The sequence below is a fragment of the Hemicordylus capensis genome, chromosome 4, assembly GCF_027244095.1.
Source record: "Hemicordylus capensis ecotype Gifberg chromosome 4, rHemCap1.1.pri, whole genome shotgun sequence".
NCBI classification, from domain to species: domain Eukaryota; kingdom Metazoa; phylum Chordata; class Lepidosauria; order Squamata; family Cordylidae; genus Hemicordylus; species Hemicordylus capensis.
In genome coordinates this window covers 177,792,854-177,814,237 of record NC_069660.1, presented here as the reverse complement: position 1 = coordinate 177,814,237, position 21,384 = coordinate 177,792,854, and the positions used below count along the sequence as shown (strand labels likewise).

Here is a 21,384-nt window from a genome sequence, read left to right as displayed (position 1 = left end):
TCTAGGTTCTTTTGGGGGGCAGTTATTGCTTTTGCTGGAAGATTGGATTGTTTCCAGCTATCTCCATTTGTTCTGTAATGTGGTCTTCTCTTTCCCCATGTGGCAGAGAGGTCAAATATGGTGAGCTTTGGAAGACAGAAGATTTAAAGACTTAGGACATATTTGTTAATAATCTGTTTATTTACAAATGTACAAGTTGGTGATGGGGCACAACAGCCCACAAAGGCAGTGTCATTTTGTAAAGCAGCCACAGACATCCTGAAATTCAACCAGCTCTGACCTATCGAGGCCAAACCTTGCTTCTGCTAGACTGTCTTCCAGCCTCTAATAGATCCTAGACCATCCTCCCCACTTTAGCAGTGGGTATGCTCATCACTGTCTGTTCTTGAGTCCAGTAGGCTTAGATAAGTGTTATGGGAATTGTTGTAATTATTCTTTCGGCCCTGCTCCAGGAACCAGGCTTTTTATGACTGTCAGAGGCACTTCCTCAGATGTCTTCAGACTCCTAAATATGGGGGGTGGGGAGCAGAAGTGCAAGTGAGTTTTGTGTGTTCTTTTCCATGCTAACTTAGAATATCTGGATCTGCACACTACCCCCTGTGGGCCAGAAGCAGCTACTAGAGTATTCATGGTGCTTTGGAGCAGAGCTGTAAGACGTTTGTATTTTAGAAGGGCTTAAATTATCTTTGAGAATACTCTGATAAACCCATGTCTTGTTACCTTGGTTGTATATAAATTTACAGCCTGGTGAGGTTTCAGTGGAGGGGTGCTTGTTAAATGTTAAAACAGCTTCGGTTTATTTCATTCATTGCAGAGAAGAGAGTCCTCCACAATATGACTATACTTACAGATTAGGGTTTAAACTTTCAGCACCTAGTTGCCCTTGACAACTGTATATAATTGAGTGTGGTGACCAGGAGAGAAACACAATGTCCCTACCTTTATACTGCAGCATGAATGCACGAATTCATCGCAGCTGAGCTGCAGAGGTCACCTGTGTCAGTAGGTGGTGCTGTGTGTTTGCAGAGGGGAAAGAGCTAGTTTCTAACTCTTGCTTAAGTTCCATTTGCCATAGCTAGGGGAAGGGCTATCAATAGGTAATGCAACTGCAAATAATCACTTCTTAGCTGTTCAGTATTTAACCCTGTCCTGGGCAAACAGGTGAGGCTGTACATACTGTGACCTGATTCTAGATTTGAGAGTGCGACTTGGAGTGTGACTCTTACTAGTTTTTTTTATATACTATTCTAAATCTTTGCATTCCAGCCAACTGGTAAGGCAGATCACTGTTTTTAGTTTATAAAGGGAGAACTGAAGGGAGGTGGGGAAATGCTTTTATGATACTACAGAGTGAGCCCTTTCTCACAAGCAGCGAGAAAGGGCTCCAAGGTTTGCGGCGAGGAAGCCCTAAAGCGCTCACCTCCCCGCAGACTATCAGTCCACCTTCCCTGAGTGGGTGGTTGCCTGTCTAGATGAGCACTGCCTGTTGCCGAGGGTCAGGGTGCCAGGGCACATTATTGCCCCCCGGAGCTCCAATAATGCACCATATTGTGGGGCTCCTCCCTCCCCTTCCTGAGTCTGCTGGCCGCAGCTGACAAACAATCTGGAACATGAGGTTAAGGAAGCGCTCTCTCCCTTCACCTCACTTTAAAGGGAGGCTTCATAGGTGGGTTTGCCGCCGTGGTGCCGCTGGTTTTGCACATGTGTGTGAATAGCCTCAGTAACTCTGTGCTGGAGGCAAAACTTGCAGTGCTGTTCTGTACTGTATTGTATTCCAAAAATGTTCCTAACTCTGGTTTCTAACACTCTCCATCATGCACATTTTTAAATCTGGCCCTTAAAATGGTCTGAAATGGTCCTTAACAGAGTTTAGAAAAACCCTGGGGTCTGCTTTTTAAGGTTCTGGTATGCTAGGAATCATGAGATAGGAAACTTTGGCTTGCATGTAAGAAGAATTTGTTTCTAGTCTTGTATTTAGACAATAGACAAGGGAGAGAATTGTTGTTTGACCAAACAAGGTGTGATCCACTCATGGATCTGAAAAGCCTAAGACATTTAGGTGATGGGGACAGTGGGAAGCCCTACATCTGCCCTAGGCCTGCCTAAATATTGAACTTTGAGAGAGGGCAGATAGGAGGGAGGAATGCACCCACAGCTGCCTCCAAGTTTTATGGCCCACTCACCACAAATTTTCAGGAAGGTTCTGGGGGTCCTTGCCCCTTCTTGGATGCTCAATCATGCTGACCCCTGATGTTGGGTCAGCCACAACCAGCAAATGAAAGCGGCAAAGTAACTAGGCTAGACCCAGAGATATAGGGTCAGGAGTTTTGCATGAAGAAAACACATTTATCCTTTGGGGAGAGGGAGGCTGCAAAATGTAGATACAAAATTGCAGTACTGAAAACTGAAGATCAAGCCGGTAGGTTTTGAAGGGTTATTCTAAGTAGGGAAAAATTTTTCAATGTGCAATTTTCAATGTGCAATTTGCATTTTCAGTGTTTCAATTCAGATCCGAATCAAAACACCCCTGATTTGTTTTTGAGTTTGAATTAATCCGAATCAATTCGGATCTAGAAAACGGGCCCAGGGCCCGTTTCTAACCCATGGGATACAGGGTTCTGTTGTTTCTGAGGTGTTCTGAGTGTAGATTCTCTGGTAGCAAATGAGAGTGGATTCAAGGTTTGTATTGAAAATTTCATTTGCTACCAGAGAATCTACACTCAGAACACCTCAGAAACAACAGAACCCTGTACCCCATCTGTTAGAAACCCATGGGGGTGGTTGGCACATTATGTGCACAACACCACCACTCACTCTGCTTCCCTATGGAGAAAAACCTTGGGGATGCATAAACTTCAACAAATCACCAAAAATCAGCATTGACTTTTTTGCATTGAAGTCAATGGGAGGCAAAAAGGTGGGAAATTCAAGTAGACATCATCAGAACTCAAAATGGAGGAGGAAGAAGAAGCACTTTATTGGCCACAAAATGGAGGGCCAAAACGGGGGTGATTTGTTTCAGCTCCAAAACATTTCGGGAGGGCAAGAGGGTGATTCGTTTCGGCAACGAATCACCCAAAACAGGCAGTTTCGGGTACAGATCGTTCTGTACCTAAAACGTTTCGCGCATCCCTAATTCCAAGCATAAGGATAGCAGAAACTTTCAGGCATTCTGTGGAACTGTGAGGGATATTTTCTATTTCAAGGGTGGGGGGGGGGACGCCCTACATTTTAAATCATCTGATGGATGCCCAAGTTGTGTTGTGCATGACTGCCACCCTGTGGAGCCACACACAGTTTCCCTAATAATCTAAATCCCAGTATCTATGTACTGTTGAGAACACATTCCATAAAGGTTCTCCATCTTTCAGAAAGAGTCCAGACTATGGTTTCCTCTTAGCATAGTGACATCGTCTCACTTCCCAGTACAATAAATGGAGGAGGGGAATGCAATATGCCAAACAGGTGTGGTGTTTTTTTAAGCCTCCTCTGAGCTTTCCCACTTCCTCCAAGCCCTGAATACAATCCCGAGTACATGCCAAAAGTTAGTCAGTCTCATTTTGAGGGAAAGGGCCATTAACAGTGAGCTGTGTGCTTTGTTCATTCAGCGCCATGCAGCTCTTTGCTGTTGAATGCAAGCATGGGATTGCAGGCATAAGGGAGGCCATTGGTCCAAGGCACTAAGTTCCACACTCCTGTACTTGGAGTACAGGGGTGAGCGGAAGCCGCCTGGGTGCACTAAGCCCAAGGTTAAAGCATGCAGTACATGCATCCATCCAAGGAGAATACATCTCTGAATTTTTTTTCTTTCCCCCCCTTCCTATTGAACAGATGTAACTTGGTTGGTTGGCTTGGGGAATACTATACATCTGAAACCAGTACACTTGCAAGATCAATTCTCAGGTTCATTGCAACAAGATAGTTAGATTTTTTTTTTTTAAAGCAAAAATAGATAAAAATGAGTGACAATAGCAAATTAGAACAAGGTTTGAGGCCTGATATTTTCGTCCTTTCCAGTTTGTGTTGTACCAGCAGGAGAAAAAACAGCTTTATATGCAGCTAAGCACTTGCAGTATTTACATAACCCAGGAAAGATGACAAAGTTCACTCACTGTATCAAAACTTTTACAGTAATGCTTTGTTTAATACACTTTATGCCATCTTTTCCCTTGAATTAAAAAAGCCATTAAAATTAAAGCATTTGTGCTTTTTCATCTGCTCCTCAGAAATGCAGGGCAAGAGAATTAATTGGTTCTGCAAGTCGCTATGGCCCAACTGTGTGATCTTGAGTTTGAATGTTGTATCAAACCATTTAGGTAGCAAAAAGGCCACTTATGCAAAAGTCCATCCTTGGTACAGAAATCCATAAGGAGGAATTATTCAACGTATTCTTCCCTGCTTTTCATAGGCTCTCCTGTTACAGCAGATGCAGAGAAGACATAGCAGGATGTGTTTCTTGATTTGTCCCATCTCTTAGGACTTTTTGTACAACCATCTCCCCTTGCATGGAGTCTTGCCACCTAACAGTTTTTTCAGGGTCCAAAACAACTTCAGCTCCAAATATCCAGCACAGAAATGGCACAAGCCTTGGTATGGATGCTGGAATGCTTGGGGCCTGCTGACAATCTCATCTTCACTTGACAGTCTTAAGGGTGGTGGGTTTTTTGTTTTGGCAGTGTTGCCATTCGTAGAAAGGTTTTCTCTTAAGCAAAATGAGACGGCAGGATGTATCTAGCCATTCTCAAACACTTTTGAGAAGCTGAAAATAGGATGTACTGACCTACACAAGATACCCGCATCTTGTCTATATGTCCTAATGAGATTATGTAGTACAAAACATTGTACAAAATTTGGGAGAGGGAACCTCTTAATACAGGTCAGTCTTGGTTTTTTGTTTTTGTTTTTTTAAGTTGGCAGCAGCATGACACTAACAGCTTGGAGTATGCTTTGAGGATTTTAGGCCTTGGAGACACACAACAATTATATAAGGGTCCTTTTAATACTCATCATAATGATTCAGATCTGTAAAATAAGCATTGGAATATGCCTTTGCAGTGAGATGTGGATTAAAGTACTTGTTTTGTTCTTCCAGAATCAGATTGTTTTTGTTAAAAGCCTGGAGAAGAAAATAAGAGTTTAAGTACATAATGCCCATTAAAAGAATGAAATTCAAAGTTGGGCAACTGATGACTAAAACATGTACATTGACTATACTGATTGACTGCATTACAATAGAGCCTCAAAATATATTCCAGCTAAGTTGAGCACATACACCCCCTTGATTTTAGCAGGAGAAAGTGAAGCTGCTCTGGATATGGGGAACTACCATGCAGCATGACCTTGTACCCAGTTAGGCAAGCCTCCAAGGTCAAAGACAAGTGGGAGGTGGAAGGAAACAATGATGCTTGATGACTAGTTTGAAATGGAGCAGTCTGAAACTGAAGGGATGTGACATGATTAGTGCAGTCCATGTCCAGCAGTCTCTTCATGATGCAGCTAACACTGTGGGCCAGCTGTGAGCTCCTTGCATTTATGCTGGTGTAGTGCAGTCACTTCCTTGGCCCACTGAGGAAATAGTGTCAGAAGCCCCACCTCACACACAGTCACGCCTCTTTGACCTTGGGACACTTACCCAAGTGCAGAAGACAGTCAACGAAGCTTAACTCTCAATGAATACTGCTCAACACACTCTGTAGTAAATAAAGGGAAGCTAATGATGCTCAATGTGGGCTGGACTGTGATTTATTTCCTGAACAAGTATACCTCATAGCACCGGCCACCACATCATTCTGGCCCCTGCCGCACAGAGACTCCATGCCAGCATTGCCACTTCCTGGAGGCAGTGGACAGGGCTGTGGACTCTTGCCACACCAGAATAGGATCACTAGTTCTACCAGATGTAGCTGTAGTGAAGGTAACGAAGGCACAAGTAAACTGCACATGAGTGTACGCTGCCCTGATAAAGCAGTGAGAAGGGCAAGCTGAAGGGTAAGGTTAAAAGTTAATTAAGGTGGAGGCCACTTCTGCTGGCTTCTGTGAGATGTAAATAATGTTGTGCTTTGACTCTGAAAAGATTTTTGGTGGTCCCAAGGGAACACCAGCCAGGAACACTGAGAACAGACACTTTGTAGAACACAATAATTTAAGAGATTCCACTTACAAAATACCATTGCTATGGACTCCTTACCTTAATAGCTTCTACAGAATCAAACTTGTCTAGCTTGTTGATATGGTTAGTGATGTTGGTATTAAGAGGAACAGGAGACACTGGATGGATGACAGTTGCATCGTGGGACTGCTGCTGATATCGTTGGCAATAAGTGTAAACCAGAAGAGTCAGAAGGCACCCGAGAATGGAGCTGCTCAGCCCCACGGCAGTCATGTGGAACATATTAAACTCTGCAGCACAAGCAAGACAAGATGATGTTAGCAGATACATATATGCAGGGCTTTGTGTATATCATGCAAGTACCAAAGAAGAGGGGAAAACCATACTGAATGCAATACTGGGTCTAGAGTTTAGCTTGTTGAGAATTTTACGTCTCATTTAAAAAAAAGAAAAGCTAGTTTCTAGTTATGAAACATGTTCAGCAACATGAGGGCAATGCCTGCTGAAGTTGCAGAAGCCACAGCAATGGCAGAATAAAGGTTCCAGTAAAGAGAGGCTCAGTTTCAGTGCCCTGTACAACTCTTCCTCCTTCCCCATGACTAACAGAAGCAGAAAAAACAATGCAAATAGTAAAAATGGTAGGGAAGGCAAACTTGTGTACTTCGCATAATTTATACTTTTTGCAGAATTTGTTGCCTTACTGCAGATTTCTTGGCAAGTGCTTTACAAAATGAAGGTTCTTTGTCTAAACCAAACAAGATCCGATTTGTGTATAAAATGGCAGAGGAAAGTCAAGGAGCAAAAGGCAAGACAGAAAAGCCTTCCTCTGAAAGGCTTGACCTGTCTAGGTATCAACAGATGACCACTCCTGAAAAAGAGGACCTCTGCATTCACATCCCCACCAGAGAACTGAGAAAGATTCAGCGTCAGTCTGGGAATCTCTGCGTCACAACTGAAAATAGGGCAGTGACTTGTAAACATTCTTAAAGGAGTCTGAAATAGGCATGTAATTGCTAACTTGGGCTCCTGAAATAGTGTTTATGGAATATCTGAAATGATGCCTGTCTGGGTTTTTTTTTTGTCTAGTAAAATAGCTAGTTCAGTGAAGGGTTTAAAAAATAAATAAATCCCAAACCAAGAGCTTCCACTGTCTCTTTTTTCTAAACTAAGAGTTGAAATGAGGAAGCAAAAAAAAAACCCAAAAAACACCCCAAATGTATTCTCTCCATTGGAGACTTCCATACTTCAAAAAGCACTCAATTCCCTCTGAGCTGGAAGTTACTTTGCTTTAGTTTCAGACTGATAGCATATGTTGTGTGAATTTTGTGATTAAAATAAATTCAAATTCCATACCAAGGAAAGCTGAATTATTTGACCAGCTTAGGCAAATAGTAAACTTGCATATATTCTCTTCTTTTACATAATATATTCTGCTTCCATTAGTAATTAGGAAGGGCAAGAGACTATAAGAAAGGAAAGATTGTGCCGTCGAGTTGTTGTCGACTCCTGGCAACCACAGAGCCCTGTGGTTTTCTTGGTAGAATACAGGAGAGGTTTAGCATTGCCATCTCCAGCACAATATGAGATGATGCCTTTTGCCATTGTCACTGAAGTGAGCATCCGCCTCCAGCACCTTCCTATATCGCTGCTAACCGATATAGGTGACTACAAATATATATTTACGAAGCACAGTCTGGGAAGCACACCAGCAGGGATTTGAACTAACAGCCTCCTGCTCCCTAGGCAAGCTGCTTCCCAAAATCCAGCTCTCTGATCAGTAAAGCCATTGCAGAGAAACTGTTCTGGCTCCCAAAACTTCAGCAGGCATTGTCATGCTGTTGAACTCCTCTTCACAGCTATAATGACTAGAAACTTGTTCTTTTTTTGACAATGAAAACAGATCTCCGAAAACTGAATTCAGTGCCCAATATTACATTTTACATTCCACCCCCACCTACATGATATGCGCTCAGCCCTGAGGATCCACCTAAAGGTCAGTGAACGTGGCAATAGATGCCTTATTAAGGCTACTTTAAATGTGTAAAGAAATGTACATAATTGGAATGATAGATGTGCAGTTGCTGCATTTTATTTCCCCAGCTGTACAATCCTCACTCTTTAATTGTGTTCAGGGGAAAGGGACTATGTGTTTTCAGCAAAGGCTGGCTGGAAATTAATGTTGTCACTAACTTCAACTCCCCAAAGCAATTTTTCAACTTTTAAATTCCTTTTAACTATGGTCAATAGAGTGCCAAAAAACCTGGCGAGTGACCAAAGCGTGAGGAGAGAGGCAAACTAGATGACTGAATCCACCTTTGATCCACTGACTATCATGTCTGTCAAATCTGTTGTGATGGTCTTGAAATGGGCTTGAGCTGCAGAATAAAAATACTGTAGAGTGTCTTGGGGTGTTTTTTTTTTTAAATGTATGTTTGAACACAGCCTAGAATTCTCTCAATAGCAGCTATCCCCAATGAGAAATCGAGGGTTGTGTTGCAGTCCTTTTTCCAGCTTTTTCTTCTACAACGGGAAGTTATGGACTCCCAATTCCTGTTTATTTTCCTTGCCCCTCCTGGATGGATGAAAAAGCAGCTAAGCCAGGGCAATTCTGAATTGAAAGTTACAGAAGGGGTAACTCTCTCCATCTATTCTTCTTCTGCTCAGATCTGCAACCTCTTCAGGCTTCTTTGGGCAAAACATTTTGGGCAAAACACTCAGAATCCTGCCTAATATGTATCTTGAGCCTCAGCTAGTTAATAAAATTTTAAGTAGCAGTCTGAAAAACATGCAATAATGCAGAAGAAGGAAAATAATCACTGAAAGGAAAATAAAAGGAAGAAAAAACAAAGAGCTTACCACCACATCGTTTTTCTTTGATGCTGCTGCTTCTTGCTACAGTTATGTCTGTAATAGTAAATAATTCAGTTATGTAATATGGTAAAGAATCATGCTCCTGAATAATCGGAATGTGCAAATCGATTCAAGCTCAAAACTCATTGGTTTAGTTGATGTATGATTCCTGTGCTAGATTTGAGTGCTTGCTTTATTATACAAAATACTTGCAGAATAAATTCTGGTTTAGTTTCCTCAGCAAATAGACAGCATGCAGGATTGAATACTAAAGAATAATCCTGTAGGTTTAAGAATTTCTCACACTAGACTGATAGGGAAGAAATTGCTTGTAGAAAATTTTCTAAAGGAATTTAGAGTATTATTTAGTAGATATGCGCATGAAACTGATTTTGTGATTCGTTTCGATGCACGGAGTAGACAGAGATAAATTACTTCAAACATAGAAAATGTATCATTCAGAATGAACCTTCTGTGTTCAAAGCAGATATGAGCAGACCCCTGACCTAATTCTCATTGAAATCATACTGAAATGTTTTTTTTTTTAATTCATTTTTGTTTTTATTACATTTTGTCCTTTTGGTTCTTTCACTTGATTTAATACTTGATTTACATTCAGCATACGTTACAGATAAAGCTCTCACACATGTAATGTTTGAAAGGACTTGCTGCATGTATCAGCCCCTTTATCTGTAGTGTTAGCAAAACAGCAGTGTGCTTGCCCAAAAGGCTAGCATGCTAATTTCCACATGAATGGACAGGTGCATGCGCAAGTGCATTGAAACATGGCCAGCTGTTCAGGGAGAGAGGAGGGGAAACTATCTGGGTCCACCAAAATTACAATGCAGTCAAAAGTGTGGATGCTGCTGCTGCTGCTGCTGCTGCTGCTGCTGCTGCTGCTACTACTACTACTACATTTATATACTGCTCATCAACCAAAGTTCTCAAAGTGGATTGCATCGCTTTGATGTAACAAACATCATAGAAAATTACATAGAAAAATAAATAATACATCAAGGAGATGGTCCTCTGTCCCCAAAGGGCTCACAATCTAAAAAGAAACATATAAGGCAGATACCAGCAACAGCCACTGGAGGGATGCTGTGCTGAGGCTGGATAGGGCCAGTTGCTCTCCCCCTGCTAAATATCAGAGAATCACCACTTTGAAAGATGCCTCTTTGCTAAGTTAGCATCATCCATCAGCTATTAAGGCAGTGTGGGGAACCTATAAGAAAATGGCAGCTGTGTTCATAACCCTCCCCTCCCTCCCTCCCAGATGAGAGCTCCACATAAGATGCTTTTAGCATTCGAATGGAACGGGAATAAAAGTATACTAAAGAAACAAGTGGAGGAAGGGGGAAAGATTTGACTCAGATGCTCTCTTCCCTCCCTCCAGTGGTGCAGACTGCAATAATGGAGATAAGTGGGGCTTGCTCTGCCCTTACCTGGTATGAAATTGGAATCCGGAGCACAAGGTTGAGTCTCAGTTGTATTTCCAGAACACTGGTGACCAACAGGAAATAAAACATTGCACTGGCGGGTGCGGAACTGGACTCCGGATGAATCGCAGCCAGACCACTGTGACCAGTCCGACCAGCTATCTGTGACAAGCAAAAAAGCACGCGGCACGTGAAGGGGCCAGTGGGCGACAAAACGACGTTGGGGTGGCGTTTTGTTGTGGTTGGCCCCCAGGATGGGCAGTGCTACAGAGCCATAATGCTGTGCCTCAGGGCTGCTGCAGACTCCTAAGGTAGCCCCAGTGCTGGTAAGAATGGGCAACAGTGCATTGACAGTTTTCCCTGGCTGCAAATGGACGAAACTGCAGAAGCACTGCTAGCCCAGCCGCCTGTACATATCAGCACGGGGGCTCTCTTCCGACTCCACAGCACCCCCAGGGTGCAGTGTTGCCTCTCTGTAATGCTGCACACAATATCAGTCTATGTGACACCGTGGACTGAGTGTTGGACTGGGACTAGCAAGACCTGGCTTTGAATCCCCACACAGCCCTGAAATACACTGGGGCCTTGTGCCAGTCAGTTTCTCTTTGTGAGGATAAAAAACACACAGGGTGCCCTGAGCTCCTTAGAGAAAGCCAAGCATGAAAATATAAATTAAATAATACGGCTGGCGTGCTGGGAAAACTTACTCAGAGGACTCGTACAGTAATGGCTGACATGATGTGCACCCCTGTAATGATTTGCTGTGGGGCTCTTGTGGACTTCAAAGGAAGCTCTGATGCTGCCCTGAGGTCGTGATTGTAGAAACTGTGTTTCTGCATGTTTTCCAATTGTCCTGAATAGGAAAACATACATAAAAGTAGCTTCCACAATTGCTACCTCAGGGCAGAGCTTCCTTCAAAGCCCACAAGGGCCCCACAGCAGATCCTAACAGGTGGTAGGCTGTGAATCATGTCAGCTACTATCCACAAAGACTGCCCAAAACTAAAGCTATTTAACTCTAAAGCAGGCTTGTTATGCACAACAGTGAAGAAAAAGAGATGTGCTGAATTTCCTGTACCTGGGCATTGTTGTGTATTGCAGAGTGCCTCTTCAGTGTGGAGTCCCAGACAGATATCCCCTCCATAAGCTGGTGCAGGATTTGTGCACGAGCGAGTCCTCATATAATGCCCACTTCCACAAGTGGCAGAACACTTAGACCATGACGACCAACAAGACCAAACTCCATCAACTGCAAAAAGACAACACCACACTGCATTGTTTCTTGTCCCTTTCATATATCAGGCTTGCATGTAATCACTCACCTGGCTGCCTATGGCAAGAAAAACAGCTTCAAGGCTATCCAGTAGGGAAGTTTTTCTAAACCTGTCTCACAAGTCTGGCTCTTGTTCTCTTTCAGGCTGTCAGTGTACTACAAACACAACTAAAATAAGGTAGGGGTGTGTTGGGGGGTGGACCTAGTAAAATATTCTACGGGCTAGTAACCTTTGCAGACTTATTTGCAAGCCTGAAGTAAACAGACGAAATCAACTGGTTTTGATCATACTTCGGAACTGAATACCGGTCCGCATAGACCACTATACTGTACTGAAATCAAAGCAAACATTTTTAGTTGCAAGTTTCAGGCTACTTTCCAAGCAATAAAGACTAAATAAACCCAAAAATTGCCTAGAAAATGATACTGCTGTATTTTTACTAACAGGAGATGGAAAGGCAGAGCCCATACCAACACCACATCTTCTAAAGGGGGCACGTGAGAGACAGAGTACCCAGATGTGGTGACAAAGACAAAAAGGTGTGGTTCATATGCTTCATATATTAAGCCAGATATTAATTGTTACTAAGAACTTGCATTGCATGAATTTCTCTTGTAAAACACATTTTAAAAGCAGGACCAGCACCTAGCCTATCTTGGCACACTTTTCTTTGTTACCTCAGTGTGCTTTTCGAGACAAGAAGTAATGCAAACTGGATTCGTGGTTTTAAAACAAACAAACACACATACAATGTATGGCTTGGAAGTGGTTCCATATTTTCAAGCGACAACATCCCTTGCCAACCACGTGGGTTCTGTTCTTGGAAAACCTTGCGGTTAGCGAGTTTGCAGTAGATGAGCCATTGAAACCAATGGCCAACAGGAGGTTAGGGGAACCGCGGTCACGGAAAGACTGAAAATAAGGTAAAAAATAGAATTGCCCCCAACCCCTGAAAATCACCTCCTGACCCTCGGAAATGACCCCCCTGAATCTCTGGAAATCACACCATGACCCCGAAAATCACCCCATGACACCTGGAAATCCACCCCAAACCCGCCAATTTTTTTTAAAAAAAACAAACCCTTGCCAAACTGCAGATAGCAGGTTGCGGTTGGCGAGGGCAATCACAATTTTGCAGCCGTGGATACACAAATCCGTGATTGGGAAAAACATGATTGGCGAGGGACGACTGTATATCAGTTTCACTGGCCTCTTACCTGGGCATGGGAGAACATTGCATTCTTGGTATTCCAGAGATGGCCCCAGGCAGGGCAACCCCCCATACTTGGGCTCTGGGTTGTTGCAGATACGTTTGCGGTTCCTAATACCTCTACTGCAGTCACGGCTACACTGAGACCAGGGCGACCAGGGAGACCAAGCACCATTAATCGTATGCGCAGAGTAACGTCCAGAATGCATGAAGTCGCCTGAGAGAAACACAAGAGGGAATTAAGAGTCTCTCTTCAAAACAAAACTGCCTGCTTACCAACATACTGGCCAACATTCAGTGCAGTGTTACATTGCCGTACATTGTCCCAAATGGGGAAACTTGCAGAAGTGCTGCTTGCACAACTGACCCTTTCACACACACCCAACACTGTCAGTGGTGTAAAACACAACTAAAATTTTAATCTAATAGTTCTACTGTGGATGGAGGACTATATTTTTTTATTCAGCTTGAACATAGTGACAAGAATGGCAACTATTGCATATTATTGGAATTCCCAGAATAGTATAGATCAGGGAATGATGAATTAGTGCCCTGCTGTTCAGATGCAGCCCCTAAAGCAATTTCATCTGGCACAAGATTCTACTATGCAGCCCAACCACTCCCAGCCTTTGGATCAGTGTCTGAAAATATAATGGTGGACCCTAAGATTACAGATGTTTACCATCCCTGGTGTAGGTGAGTATGAGTGATTGCAAACTAGAGAAGGGACATGACAGGAAGGACAATATTGAAATATGTATTGGAAAATGATATTTATTATTGAAGTGGAAAGTGCAAGGACAATGTGGAGCCATTAGTATTATTCTCATTAAATTACTTCTGAAGATAAAAGATGCAACTCAAGTATATCTTACTGTAATGAAGCCTAAGTGCATGTTACTGCTTTTACTCCTGAACTCATTCCTTGTTAGCATGCATTTCCTTTATCTGTCCTCTGCATTTGTCTAGCTCTTTACTGAAATTTAGATGGTAAACTCCTTAGAGTAAGGACTTGACTTTATAAAGCACATCTGCATGAAACAGCAACAACTTATCTGTTACGTATACAGCTCCACATTTAATTTCACCAAATACTACAAAGCAGAGCTTTCAGAAACTTTTAGAACTTTTCCACTGGCAAGTTTCCTCCTGTTTTATTTAAGTAGTCTTAAGAAAAACAGAAGGAAAACGAGAATGAGGGCCTCCTCACACATGCTGGGCACAATCCAGGCACACTAAGGCACTCCTAAGCCCATTTATTTATTTATTTATTTTATAAACCGCCCCATCCAGAGGCTCTGGGCGGTGTACAACAACTTTTAAAAAGACATAAAACCCACAATTAAAACAATGCTAAAAGCAATATAAAAACTATTCAAAAATGATTAAAACTATTTAAAACCAATTAAAATACATTTAAAAACAACACTTCACAAGCCTTGAACTCTCCAACTGAAATTCTCATAACTTAAAGCGTCTTTGGCTGGATCATGGCCTTTGTTTTAAAGTGAACACCTGTGGGTTTGTTTTTGTTTTTGGTTAGGATGCACCTAAAAGTGTAATGTGTGAATGGGATGAATAAGTGTTTGAAAACATACAGATTTTGGATTGGCTATGGCTCCATTTGGAATGGACACTTGCTAACCAATCCAGGTTTATTGGTATGCAACATGGGAAACCATTCTGAATACTGTATATGGCATGAGCAGCAGGTTAAAGGAAAGGCATCTTGTTAACAAGTTGCTCTAGTAAGAACTAATCAGCCTACTTTCCTTTCACTGTCTCTACAACTGGACTAAATTTGGTTCAAATCAAGGTCCATAAGTTAGATCTCTTGCACCTCAAATGTTCATGCATCCACCATCTTGGATCGGGGTGGAGTACATCATTACAAACTACACAATTGAGGCATCACTATGTGTCCATACAGCTATAGCAAATTTGGTTCAAATCGGTTAAGACAGCCCACAAGTTAGTGCACTTGTGCCTCAAAAGTTTACATGTCTGCCATCTTGAATTGGGTTGGATGACGTTGTCAGAATCTACGCCGTTGAGGTGTCCCTATGTGTCCCTACAGCTGTAGCTAATTTGGTTCAAATTGGTTAAACGGTTAAGCCCACTTGCACCTCAAAAGTTTATGTGTCCACCGTCTTGAATCGGTGTGGATTACATCATCACAAACTACGCCATTGAGGTGTCCCTGGTTGTCACTCACTGCAACTGTACCAAATGTGGTTCATAGGGGTTAGACAGTCTACAAATCAGCCCGCTTGTGCCTCAGATGTTCACATGGCCACCATCTGAAATTGGAGTGGATGACATCATCACACAGCATGCCATTTGGGCATCCCTATGTGTCCCTGCAGCTGTAGCAAATTTAGTTCAAATTGGTTAAGCGGTTCACAAGTTAGCCCACTTGCGCCTCAAATGTTTACGCGTCTGCCATCTTGGATTGTGGTGGATGACATCATCACAATCTACGCCATTCAGGTATCCTTATGTGTCCCTACAACTGTACCCAATTTGGTTCATATTGGTCCAGGTGTTTCGAAGTTGATGGTGGGGGACACATGGACACACATACAGAATGCTAGGTGATCTCATAAGCCTAATGGAAAGTAGGCTAAAAACAGACCTAAAACTAGATAGGTTACTAATAAAGGTTTCTCAATGACTGATTAAGCAAAACCAAATTAAAAACATTTTAGTTCTTATTTCATTCTCTAACCTGGAAGCTTACTACACTAAGGTTATTGGCTGACATGCGCAGGAAAATTACTTCTCATGCCAGTCAATTACAAGTAGTTCCACTGAAATTAAAAGGACAAGTGCATAACTTGTAGTTTTCCTCATCATGTCAGCTGTTGTGCTCAGTGAGGCTTATTCCCAGATAAGTATGCATGGGATCGGCCAAGAGAGAACAGTTTGCCTAAAGCCCCTAGTAGCTCATGGTGGAAGCTGAATTTGAATCAGGGACTTCTTCACTCCACCTCTTAACCACTCTGGTACACTGTTCTGTTCCCTAGTTCCAATCCTATAGTATCTACATTTGCAGACCCTCACAAGAGAGCCTGCAATCACCTGGCCATTTTTAACCAAGAGAAAACAAGGGAGGCAATGACAGAAGCCTTCAAATATTTGAGATGCTGCCAGAAAAAGGAGAAGTTACCATTGTTTGCTGCTGGCCCAGAGTCAGGGATAAAGAGTAACAGACAAGCTGTAACAACATACATTTAAGTGCAGCCTTAGGAAAAGCTGTGTAACAACCATAACAGAGCCACAATGGAAAATCCATTCCTGGAAGTTTTAAAGAACAGGCAAATTAGGCATTTTGAAGAGAAGTTTAAAAGGGTCCTTGCCACAAGAGAACGTATGGGAATAGATGATCCCTCTGAAATCTCAGAGGAGTTATAACATGTTCCAAAATTTTGTTTCAAAGACTCAAAGATGTATCAAATTTCATCAGAAGCACATATGCGTACATGTATGTACATGTGAAAGAGATGCAGAAAGAGCAAGAGAGCCTGGCCAGGACCTGGAATATCAGGAAGTGGGATGTGTTTGTGGCTGGAGCACACAAAAAGAGGCTGATTCTTACTAACATCCTGGAAATGCAAAAAGGTCCGTTTATTATTATTATTTATTTATCTGACATATTTGTATACAGCCCAAAATGCAAGGCTCTGGGCAGTTTACAACAAAACAATAAAAACAACAAGGAAAAAGGTTAAAAGATTACAACGATTTAAAATTTAAAACAAGGCTAAGCTATTAAATGCCATAAAACTATTAAAACAGTATCTAATTAAAAGCCTGGGTGAACAAATGTGTCTTGACTGCCTTTTTAAAAGTTGTAAGAGATGTGGAGGCTCTTATTTCAGCAGGGAACATGTTCCAAAGCCTCAGGGCAGCAATGGAGAAGGCCCATCCCTGAGTAGCCACCAGATGAGCTGGTGGCAACTGCAGACAAACCTCTCCTGATGATCTCAATGGGTGGTGTGGTTCATAGCGAAGAAGACATTCTCTTAAATACCCAGGACCCAAGCTTATGAGGGTTATAGGTTATAACCAAGACCTTGTATTTTGTCCGGAAACTTACAGTGTAGATCTTTGAACATAGGAGTAAAATGGTCTCTCCGAGATGACCCAGGGACCAACCCGGCTGCCACATTCTGGACCAACTGCAGTTTCCGGACCACATACAAAGGCAGCCCCACATAGAATGCATTGCAGTAGTCAAGTCTGGAGGTGACTAGATGTACCACTGTACTGAGGTCATTTATCTCAAGAAATGTGTGCTGCTGGTGTATCAGCTGAAGCTGATAAAAAGGCATCTCTGGCCACTACCTCAACCTGGGCCACTGCCTCAACAGGGAGAGGTTTGTGTCCAGAAGCACCCCCAGACTGTGTACCTGTTCCTTCTGGAGAAGTGTGACCCCATCCAAAACAGGCAGATCAAAATCATCTCCTGAGTTCTGACCCCACACAATAAGTACCTCCATGTCTGTTATCTCTCATCTAGCCTCCAGGCAGCCATTTAGGGAGGTCATGCCTTCTCCTGATGATGTTGACATGAAGAAACAGATTTGGATGTCATCAACTTACTGATAACACCCTGCACCAAATCTCCTGATGATCTCTCCCAGCGGTTTCATGCAGATGTTAAACAACATTGGAGACATTGCAGAGCCCTGAGGGACACCATACTAAAGTTCAAATTTTGAAGAACAATAGTCCCCGAAGGAGACCACCTTGAATCTGCCCAAGAGGTAGGAGTGAACCAAAGCAGTGCCTCCCAACCCCCTCAGACATTTCAGAAGGATACTATGGTCGATAGTATCAAAAGCCCCAAGAGGTCCAAAAGGACCAAGAGAGTCACACTTCCTCTGTCAATTCCCAATTGGAGATCATCCATCAGGCCAACCAAGGCAGTCTCTACCCCATAGTCCACCTGAAAGCCAGTCTGAAACGGATCAAGATGATCAGTTTCATCCAAGACTGCCTGGAGGCTACCACCCTCTAAGTTACCTTGCCCAATCACAGAAGATTGGAGATAGGCCTGTAGTTGCTTAATTCTGAGGGATTCAATGCAGGCTTCTCCAAAAGAGATCTAATAATTGCCTCCTTAAGGCAAGGAGGCATCCTGTCCTCCCTCAGAGAAGCATTTATGATCTATACTATGCCTTCTATAACAACCCCCCTGCCAGATAGTATAAGCCATGCCTGGCAAGGGTCAAGAAAATTGGTGGTAGGCCGCACCATTCCAAGCAGTTTGTCCACATCATCACAAGACACAAACTGAAACTGATCCAGCCTGACCACATAAGACGAGTTGCTGGACACCTCCGATTCAGACACTGCAGTAATTGTTGGGTCTAAATCCAAGCTGGCCTGAATATGAGAGATTTTATCCACCAAAAAACTCATTAAACAAGGGCACTCACTAGCCCTCTCACAACCCTGAACAACTCCTCTGGACGTGAACTTAGCAAAGAGGCATCTTTTAACGTGGTGATTCTCTTTATTTAGCAGGGGGAGAGTAACTGGCCCTATCCACCCCCAGCATAGTACCTCCAGTGACTGTTGCTGGTTTCTATCTTATGTTTCTTTTTAGATTGTGAGCCCTTTGGGGACAGGGATCCATCTTATTTATTTATTATTATTCCTTCCGCCATTTTTGGAAGGGCAGTATATAAATTGAATAAATAAATAAAATAAATAAAATGATAAAAAGTCTAGAAGGCAAATCTAAGTGAAGACAGAAGACGGGCTACATTTAGCCAGGAAGAAAAGAAAGAGGAGATTTGAGGGATTTAGGGCAGAGAGAGTTTTCAAATATTTAAAATACGTCAGAAAAATGTTGAAGAGTAATTGTTTGACATTAGTCTCAATGCCCAAATTACAAGAGCTCTTTAGCACAGAATCAAGCTACCCGGGAAGTTAACAGAATATTCTTGAAATTGTTCAAGAAAAGATGGGACAGGCTTTCCAACCTGTCAAGTATGCTTTAGGTGTAAGCAATCTTGCATTCAAGGAAGAGGTTGGGCAACAGAATGCCTAACATTCCTTTCAAATTTTTATTTTTATTTTATGTGTGTATGTATGCGCACGCGCGCGCACACACACACACACACACACACACACAGAATGACACTGGTAGGCAGGGGAAAGGTTTGACTCTCATCTGAACTACTGAACCTCAAGAGCAGTATTTTACAGAAACACCTTTTAGTAGATGCCAAATCTGCCCACTCCAGACATAGGTGACTCCAGTATTGTTATGTACACTGATGGTATTCCCACGTATACTCCAGATCTCACCATGGTATCTCAGGTGGATGCTATGGCCAGGAGTGCTTTCTATCAGCTTCGGCTGATTCGACAGCTGCGTCCATTCCTTGAAGAGAACAATCTCAAAACAGTGGTGCATCAGCTGGTAATCTCCAGGCTCGACTACTGCAATGCGCTCTACGTGGGGCTGCCTTTGTACGTAGTTCAGAAACTTCAATTAGTTCAAAATGCGGCAGTGAGATTGGTCTCTGGGGTAACCCGGAGAGACCATATTATGCCTGTCTTAAAACAGCTGCACTGGCTGCCGATATGTTTCCGGGCGAAATACAAAGTGCTGGTTATTACCTTTAAAGCTCTGAACAGCTTGGGTCCGGGTTACCTTAGAGAACGCCTTCTTCGGTATGATCCCCATCGCTCGTTGAGGTCATCTGGAGAGGTCCGTCCCCAGTTACCACCGGTACATCTGGTGGCGACTCAGAACTGGGCCTTTTCTGTAGCTTCTCCTGGTCTATAGAATGCACTCCTGGCAGATGTCCGGAGCTTAGGCTCGCTGTCAGCCTTTAAGAGAGCCCTAAAAACCTATTCATTTGGCCTGGCCTTCCAAGGCTTGTAAAGTGTTGTTGTTTTTAAAAGTATTTTAATTGGTTTTAAATAGTTTTAATCATTTTGGAATTGTTTTTATATTGTTTTTAGCATTGTTTGAATTGTGGGTTTTATGTCTTTTTAAAAAGTTGTTGTACATCGCCGAGAGCCTCTGTATGGGGCAATCAATGAATGAATCAATCAATCAATAAGTTCTGACATAAACCAATTCCTGCAGCCTGCCTCCTGTTACCAAGAGAGCCTGTTGCGGGGCTCCCTGGAGCACCCTGATACCTGGTTTGGGGCTACAGGATTGTAGTTCCCACATTTGCTGTTCAGATCCTATGGGACTGTGTGATCTCCATTTTTGTTTGAATGAGCTATCCCATAGGGCATGTCACTTGGCATATAGCCTGGGATGATAGCTCTCAGGTCAAGTTTAATTTTGGGACTGCAGGAGAATCTCCTTGTGCTCGCCCCCTTGACTGATTTCCAGTGGGGAATGCCAGAGTAGACGTGAATTAATCAGCACTATTCTTTTCAAGAATCAGCCAAGTATTCTTCCTATGTTGGCACAGCTGATAAGGTCACGATATCACCTTATCAGGAAGGTGCGATAAGGTAAGTAATCTCCTCTGCTAATGAGTATGATAATGGTTGGCTCAAGGCACAGGAAGCTAGCTTGTTTACATTTTAGTCACTCCCAGGTATTCAAAAAAAGGCATGAGATAAACCTTGATGGGTCCAATGCGTTTCTCCCTACATGGGTCTCCTAGACCTATTCAACCTTTCTACTGAAAGGAGATCCATGCCTCACATTTGAATAGGACAACGCTTCATCCTGTCCTTTGTTCCTTTTGTCTACCTTTTCAAGATGCAAGCAGCATAATGCCCGGGGGCAAGATTTTTGCAATAAATAATCAAGACACAATCGTTGTGTCTCTACCCCAGATTCACCAGTTTCTTTTAGGGATGTGCAAACAGGTTCGACATTGAACAGGTTCAACATCGAATGGGTTCAGTTCAACAGTTTGGGGTCAAACATAACCACCCTCTGTACGGTCCAGACGGGAACCTCCCCCTGGCCCGTTTGGGGAGTTCGCCAGTGGTGTTGTTTTTTTTAATTAATTTTTTTTATTTTAAAAACCTTACTCCTGGGGAGGGATCCAAGGAAGCAGGGGGGTCCACGGAGGTTCCCCCTCCCCTCACCAGCCTCCCTTCCTTCCAAAATCAGAGTGGTTCATGCATTCTTCGGCCCATTTGGGTCATGCCAGGCCACACAGAGGCCCATTGCGCAGGTGTGGCAGCCTCCAAAATGGATGCTGTACTGGGGGGATGGCCGAACAGGCTGGTTTTGGAGGAAGGGAGGTCGGACTGAACTGGCCCAGTCCGTGTCTGGTTCAGACTCAAACCGAACTGGACCAGCCGGTTCCGTGCACACCCCTAGTGTCTTCCTCGGATGCAACAGCTACTTTTCACTTCATCTTGGCATTGGCATTTCCATCTTGCCCTGCCTTGACTCTTGCTCCTGTCCTGTTGTCACCTCCAGACTGGGGTTTTTCCTTGCACTGTGTAGCACTCCCGGCTGTGAGATACTGGTACTTTTCGGATTTTTACTGGTTCCCGGAT

At 43.0% G+C, this 21,384-nt stretch overlaps 1 protein-coding gene across 4 annotated transcripts in view; it reads right to left on the bottom strand.

Annotated features, from left to right (window-relative positions):
- Positions 1 to 159: 159 nt before the first annotated feature.
- The window catches only part of SEMA5A (semaphorin 5A), a 249,848-nt gene continuing 228,623 nt past the window's right edge, over positions 160 to 21,384 (bottom strand). For all 4 annotated transcript variants that reach the window (XM_053247465.1, XM_053247467.1, XM_053247466.1 and 1 more), the window contains 6 exons: positions 12,890 to 13,099; positions 11,477 to 11,647; positions 10,405 to 10,560; positions 8,966 to 9,013; positions 6,188 to 6,399; positions 160 to 5,116 (listed from right to left, as the gene is read on the bottom strand). In XM_053247465.1, coding sequence (XP_053103440.1) covers positions 4,997 to 5,116; positions 6,188 to 6,399; positions 8,966 to 9,013; positions 10,405 to 10,560; positions 11,477 to 11,647; positions 12,890 to 13,099 — 917 coding nt within the window. In that variant the 3' untranslated portion in view covers positions 160 to 4,996. The remainder of the gene's footprint in view (positions 5,117 to 6,187; positions 6,400 to 8,965; positions 9,014 to 10,404; positions 10,561 to 11,476; positions 11,648 to 12,889; positions 13,100 to 21,384) is intronic.